This window comes from Danio rerio, chromosome 22 (assembly GCF_049306965.1).
Source record: "Danio rerio strain Tuebingen ecotype United States chromosome 22, GRCz12tu, whole genome shotgun sequence".
NCBI lineage: Eukaryota > Metazoa > Chordata > Actinopteri > Cypriniformes > Danionidae > Danio > Danio rerio.
The window spans coordinates 15286358-15294193 of record NC_133197.1 but is presented as its reverse complement, the minus strand read 5'-3'; the positions used below and the strand labels follow the sequence as shown (position 1 = coordinate 15294193).

The window sequence follows — 7836 nt, the reverse complement described above, 5'->3', positions numbered from 1 at the left end:
ACTTACAGTAAGTGTTAGCAATAATATGACACAAAAACGAAGCATTTCTTTGACAGTAATCCTCCAGACCTGTCAGAATCTCCGAAAACCGCCAGACCAACAAGAAAAAAATGGGACGAACTGGCTTATGAATATTCATTACTTTCCGTGACGTTCGTCGAGCAGACTTACCTGATTTGCCTGCAGGTTCAGCTAATTAGACTTTGACCAGACCTTCCAGGAAGGTGAAAGTAACGTAAATACTACTCACTGTATTATCATACGTCAAATTTTCCCGCGAACAAATCAACTGTCAACGTTTGTAAACTGGATATGTTTTCAGCTGAAACCGAAGAATGATTTGGAGTACATTGCTGTAATTATTTATAGTTTAAATGTATGTGTCGATTACTTTAATTAAACCACACCCATACAACAGTTTTAACAGGTGAGGTCACGTCAACTGCTGTCACAATACCGTGCGTTGTTCCTCGGCAGGTGAGTGCATTATAAACATGACATTTTTGATGCGTTATTGTTAATGTCAGACGTATAAAACATGTATTAGGCTATCCACAGCGGGTCACTTATCCAGGGCTGAAACTGAATTATGTAAAGAATTTTAGAAGTTGAAATTGTGAGGATAGTAAAACTACGTGTGAATTATGTTGATTTAACGGTTAACATTTGTCATTTTGTCATACTTACGGTTACGGTTAGTGTTGTTGACTTCTTTAATATAACATAGATTTTGGTCTGTTTTAATTAATTAATGTTTTTGTGAGTATATAGGCCTATATATATATATATATATATATATATATATATATATATATATATATATATATATATATATATATATATATAGTATATATAGGCCCTATATATAATATAATGTCAAATTTAGTGTATATATATATATATATATATAAATATATATATATATATATATATATATATATATATATATATATATATATATATATATATACACTAAATTTGACATTAACAAAATCACTCTCTCATGTTCATGCATTGCTACTCAATCTGGCCAAAACCCATACAATCACCAACAATAAATCTCAATAAAACGTTGAACTTTTATTTTAAACCGTAATTTTTTACTCTATTTATCATAATGGTTTAATTGTTTTCCATACAATAACATTTGTTTAAACGTTCTCTGTGTATTTACTGCTGAGGACACTGATCTGGACAGATTGTTGTGCATAGATTTAGTTTATTATAGTTTTTAAAACTTTAAAAACATTTGTTCGTTTTTTTTCATTTTAAAGAAAGTTTATATTGGAAAACAAGTGAATGGATACAAGTAGAGCTTGCTTGTTTTTACACAATATTTAAAAAAATTTGCTAAGAAAAAAATCTAAAATATAAAAAAAATGTTATTGTTGTATTATTAAATGTATTTATTTATTTATGTATTTATTTTGGATAGGGAAAAATATTTTTCATAGCCCATAATGAGTCTAAAGTTTTAAAAAATGTCTTAAAAAGTCTTAAATTTAACTCTGTGAAACCTGCAGAAACCCCTTTTTCGGATAAAGCATCTGCCAAATGATTCAATGTAAATTTAATGTAAATTTAGATACAAACACAAACTGACCTTTATACATACAAATTACACATTATTTCATCCAATTATTTGTGTGTTTATAGGACACACTTGATGTCATGGCCGTTCCTTTGCCAAATGACAGCAGTAATGCAGCATTTAGCTGGTTTACAGAATACCAGCGCAGCTGCATTTTGGAGAATGGAATTGTTCCTGAATGGTTTCATGGCATCATATCCAGGAAGTAATGGACTTATGTTACAAAAATATGCAAACATGACTTTGAATTGTTCAAAAATGCTCGAAATGTGTCATGTCATGACGATGTCATCTACCTGAAAATCAGGTTTCTGATATCCAGTCCGATAAAATAATTTTGTGTTTTAGAGCTGCAGAGGAAATGCTGATGTGCAAGCCGGCTGGTTACTTCCTTATTCGTGTTAGCGAAAGCAGAGTGGGTTATACATTATCTTATCGGTAAGTGTGTGTGTGTGTGTGTGAATATGGCCATTGTTGCCAGTTATTAATTTTGACTATAAGGAAGTCGCAAAACATCTAAACACAAATGAGTCCATTAGACCTAACAGCGGACCTGTTAATCTTCTTTTTTTAGAGCTGAAGATCGATGCCGACACTTTATGATCAACGTATTGCCAGATAACCAGTTTATGATAGTGGGAGAAAAGACGGTGTATTGTTCCCTTCATGACTTGGTGGCTTTCCATCGCAGATGCCCTATTCTCCCCTACAATGAATTGCTCACTGTGGCCTGTGAACAGGTATAGATTTACACTTAAATGCTAGCATATTGTTGCCCTGTACGTTGCAAACAATTTGGTTATGGCTATTCATTATAATTCCCTTGATAGACACAGATCAGTCTAGTTAGAAATAGGGGTGCCCAAACTCAGTCATGGAGGGCCGCTGTCCTGCATAGTTTAGCTCCAACTTCCTTCAACACACCTGCCTGAAAGTTTCTAGTATACCTAGAAAGAGCTTGATTAGCTGGTTCAGGTGTCTAATTGGGGTTGGACCTAAACTCTGCAGAACACCGGCCTCCCCAGGACTGAGTTTGGGCACCCCTCAGATGCTAATCACCTGCTAAACAAGAACATAAAACTAGTATGAAAATATTTTTTCCCTTTTAATATGTAATTTAAACTGTTCTTTGTAAAAGATTTAAAATACTTTTCTTATTTTTGTAGAACTAATAGTGCATATTAATTATGCATTAAAACATTATGCACAACATATTTGTATAACACATTTCTCACATTCATCGAAAAATTATTAAAAGATTATATACATTATATGATAATAATTATAGTATAATGTAAAAAAGATTTGTTTAGTTTATATTAAATAAAAGCAGGGCGACGCAGTGTTGCAGTGGGTAGCACGTTCGCCTCACAGCAAGAACGTCGCAGGGTCGCTGGTTCGAACCTCGGCTCAGTTGTCGTTTCTGTGTGGAGTATGCATGTTCTCCCTGCGTTTGCGTGGGTTTCCTCCGGGTGTTTCGGTTTCCCCCACAGTCCAAAAACATGCGGTACAGGTGAATTGGGTTGGCTGAATTGTCCGCAGTGTATGAGTGTGTGTGTGTGAGTGAGTGTATGTGAATGTTTCCCAGAGATGGGTTGCGGCTGGAAGGGCATCCGCTGCGTAAAAACTTGCTGGATAAGTTGGCGGTTTAATCCGCTGTGGCGGATCTAAGCCGACAAGAAAATGAATGAATGAATAAATAAAAGCAGATTTCTGCAGAAGAAAAAATATTATAGGAAATCATTTAATCCGTTAAAGTTGTTTGTATTATAGCTGTAATGTAGAGCTATAAAAATACAGCCTTAGTGTCCTATAAAATTTATACATCACACATTTAAAAACAATTTGAAGTAAAAGTTTTGTACACTTTTGCATTCTCACATAGCATGCAATTTCTGTTTAAAACATCAGACACACTAAGAGTGGACGGAAACCATGAATCGTAATCTTAGTATATGTGTGTTGATTTGAACTAAAGTTTTTCTCCTTTGTGTTTCAGGGCGGCAAAACTAACTATGTTGAGCTGTTATTTCCTCAAAAGAAAGATGTAAGCCATAGGCAGGTTGAATGGATAAGTTCTTCAACAGCAACAAATACGCTTCAATCAAATATCTCTGAAGAAAACCAGACTTCACAGCTTCAAAACAATTCTACAAGTCATCCTGGGAGACTATATCCCAGCTTGGAGACAGAAGTGAGCGCTTTGAATATACAGAGCACGGTAATATTACATCAACAGACATTATATGTATATAATTTATTACCTGTAAATGTTTGATTCTGATTGGCTAATGAACATTCTAAGGTGTGCAGTTATTTTCAGATACATGCGCAGCTAAAGTAGTTCTGCATTAAGCCTGGTTTATACTTCTCCGTTGAGTGATCAGCGTGACCGACGGCGCATGCCTTGCGCTTTACCGTGCATTTATACTTCTGCGGGCTGTTCGTGTTCCTCTGCTATAATACTTCTGTAACACTAGCTGACAGTAGGTGTTTATGTTACTGTGTCGAGTTTCTTCGTTAGTGTTTTGTTTTTTCTGAACGCTTCCTTAATGTACAAGTGGCTCAAACTCACTCATTTTGAGGCAGGAACCGGTGGACTTGCAACAACTTTAACCATGAGGTAAACTCAAAACTTTTTATCTGGAGCTCCTTCACGGGACTCGACACTTGTAAACACTCACTCCAATGGACTCGCGTGGCTCTTGCTTGACGCAGAAGTATAAATCAGTCTTTACAGTTTCATATCACTATCAAAGAGCATAGAATCACCAAGAGGCGAGACTCTAGTGTGATTTGTGAAACAGCCACTAGATGCCTCAAGCGTCACGCAGCGGCCATTTTGGAATGAAAACTCCAATAGAACAAAAGCATATTATAAGTCTGTAAAATAAAATATTAAAAGTGCCGATGATTGTGATAGTAAGTGCTGTATTGTCGTCTTTTAGGTTGTATCCCAGCTTTAATGCACTTTTTAAATAAATAAATAAAAAGCAAAGCAACTGCTTGCCATTGCGACAGCAATAAGATCCAATGGACAACCGATCACTTTCATTCCAAAATGGCGGAATCGCGGGGATGTTGCTGGGCGCTGCTGTTGCAATGAAACGTTCTATTGAGTGTCAGTTCTTGGCAATTTGTCACTATGCTGAATATGACTGTCAAAAATCTAAACAAAACAAAATGCTTTGGATGAGATGCGTAAGAAACTAGTCCTACATACAGGAGCATTTTGTGGACAAAAACCAAACAAATATAACATCGGAACAATGTCTACTGTTGTGGTAACCATAGTGTAAGCAGAATAACTGACCCCTGTCTGTTAAATTATTAGAAAGTAGGAATGTAGCGGTATACAGAAGTCTCCTTCTTTACTTTGTTCTCTATACAATGCTAGCAACTCTCATAGAATGTTTAGAATTCTAAAACACATGGCGCTTTCCATCTGGGGTGTGATGGCTCATGTCCACATGTTTTTCTATGTAAACATGCTTAATGTATGAGCGTGATCAATATACACTTACATCTTTTGAAGCACCTTGCGTTTTGTCAGATGCAAAGATGGTCCCTTATGTGCTGTCCACACCTGGTATTAAGTTGCATTTTCGTCGATCTGATCACAAGTGGACAAAGCAGACATTACCGTTCACACCTGGAATCTCAATGTGTCTCTTCTGTCCATTTTCGGTCCCTTTAACCATCAGAGTGAAGAGTAAATCATGTGGCTACACGTCTGTGCACTCTTATACTATGTCACTAATACTACACTTGATTAAGCTGCACAGTGTGCATGTTTATGTATGGGCGTTTTCAGTTATTTCAAACCAGTGGATGAAATAAGTTCAAGCAACTAACAAATCAGAGGAAATTATGATGACGGAGAAAGATGGGAAGAGTAGCAGAAACTTCTGCTTATCATCAAAACGCCACACAATTAGTCGCATTTTCACTGTCGGGCCAGTGCGAGCCTTTTATCGGGCTGGGCCGTGCCAATAGCCCAGGAGCATGAGCAGTGAGGCCGAAATTATGTCGCGTTTCCACTGTCGGGCTAGTGACTGATGATGTTTCCGGTCAGTAGGGGGACAAACAACACTCTGTTGGAGCAATCCGATCAAATGCTTTTCGACTACCGCTGAATGTGGGAAAGTGGACAAGCTCAAACGTTTCATAAGGTACATATTTGTACTTTAAGGGTCCATAATGGTACCTCAGAGGTACTTTTAAGGTACATTTAGGTAATAATATGTACCTTTTAGGTACCACTGTGGACTATTTGGGTTCAAATAAATCTTTTTTTAAAAAGTACTGCCCCAGTGACAGCTCCTGTACCTTTATTTCTGAGAGTGTATTTGAAAATAATGAAAAAAAAAACCAAAAAAAAAACACTGGAGTCAATTATTCGTTACTTAATAATTAATAAACAGGTTGGCGGTTCATTTCGCTGTGGCGACCCCAGATTAATAAAGGGACTAAGCTGAAAAAAATTTATGAATGAATAAACAGGTTGTTTAATCAAGCTTTTTTTCACTTCAGGATCAGCCAACAAAGCCAGTTCCGAAGCCTAGAACAGTATTTGCTTCTAAAACTCCAACTGAAGAAACACCACCTCAGTTACCGCCCAGAATGCGCTTGCCAAGCCGCTTACAAACAAGCACAGAGGACAGATCGCAAGGGTTGATGCCAGTAATCCCTGACAGACAGCAAATCACACCAAACACACCCAATGAAGGCCGTACCCAACAGAAAAACCAACAGCAGAAACCTGTGGTCCTGAGCCTGGTGCACATCAAGAAAAAGCTGAAAAAGAAGCGCTCTGAAGATCACACGTATGAGGAGATCGCCGGCGGTTTGTTTCAGAAAGATGCCACTTCTGCTTTGGAGAGCATTAACACTAATGTTGAAGGACTAGTGGAAAATGACTATCAGGAGTTAGCTGAACATCCAATATCTGATGGTATTCCCAAATCCAGTGATAGAAACTTACCAGTGGAGTACCGACATCCACCGCCTTTTGCACCTGGTTACTAGATAAAAACATAAACAATGCCTTTTATTGTGATTTGTTGGGTTGTTATTTTTAAACATGCTGCATTTCAATTTTGTTTAACGCGTCATCTGGAAAAACCTGTCTGGCATGGTTAAAATCATTTTATAATAGGAACAGTATGTGCCTGGGGGCATGAATTTGAATAGTTTCAACTTCCTAAAATCAGGCATTTTATATAAAGGGAGATTTTAAAATGCTCTGTAAATATTTGCTTTGCACTGCAGTTGGCCAAAAACTGTACAGATAATCCAGGAGAGACAAGGATTTCCTCCATATATCCTACATTGTGATGGTGTTATGGGTATTGATGGTTCAGCTGGTTTTCCATGTAGGTCTTCAGTGCACTTTATACATGCTGGGCTGTTTCAACCGAAGTTTGAGTAAAATATAGACTAGCCCACCAACTGGGTTATATTTTTTTAAATGTTACATTTAAAAAAAAAATTATCCAAATTTGTGTTGGAACAGTTTAGAATATTTGTAAGTCTTGGCTGGTAAAAGGTGGCAAGAAAATATCTTCACATCAGTACACCACCTCCCTAATCATTGATACTGGGCAAAATGGATCCATGCTTTCATGCCAAATCAAGACTCATTACACTTTACCCAGGTGACCCTATTCCAATCTTCTAATGTCCATATTTGGTGATATCATGTGAATTGTAAGCCTCGGTTTGCTGTTCTCAGCTGACAGAGAGTTTTTTTCTGCTGCTGTAGCTCATCTGCTTCAATGTTCGATGAATTGTGTGTCCATAAATGCTCTTCATTTATAATGAGTGGTTATTTGTTGGCTTTCTGTGTGCTGAACCAGTTCAGAGGTTCTCTGCTGACATATCTCTGGCATGTACAAGGCATTTCCCCCACTGCTTTTCAGTTTTTCTGACCATCCTCATTTATAAACCCTAGAGGTGGTTGTGCATGAAAATCCCATTTGACGGCAATTTGCTCCACTAGCCGGCCTGGCACCAACAACTATGCCACAGTCACCTAAATCACCTTTCTTTCTCATTCAGATGCTTAGTTTGTACTTCACCAGACCATCTTGACCAGGTCAGTGTCTGAGTTACTGCAAAATTATTGATGCAAGCATTAATACGTTGAACCCCCTACTGAAAAAAATAGCTTAAACCAGCCTAGGCTGGTTGGCTGGTTTTAGCTAGTCGACCAGGCTGGTTTTAGAGGGGTTTTGGCCATTTCC

At 37.4% G+C, this 7836-nt stretch overlaps 1 protein-coding gene across 2 annotated transcripts; it reads left to right on the top strand.

Annotated features, from left to right (window-relative positions):
• Positions 1 to 198: 198 nt before the first annotated feature.
• Positions 199 to 7411, top strand: hsh2d (hematopoietic SH2 domain containing). 2 transcript variants are annotated; one of them, XM_073936490.1, is made up of 6 exons: positions 199 to 477; positions 1657 to 1796; positions 1940 to 2029; positions 2166 to 2331; positions 3591 to 3785; positions 6125 to 7411. In XM_073936490.1, the coding sequence occupies exons 2-6, from the start codon at positions 1672 to 1674 to the stop codon at positions 6617 to 6619; spliced, it is 1071 nt and encodes a 356-aa protein (XP_073792591.1). In that variant the 5' UTR covers positions 199 to 477; positions 1657 to 1671; the 3' UTR covers positions 6620 to 7411. The 2 variants fall into 2 exon arrangements, with proteins under 2 accessions (XP_073792591.1, NP_001017541.2); NM_001017541.2 differs by having other exon boundaries at positions 3591 to 3812.
• Positions 7412 to 7836: the final 425 nt, after the last annotated feature.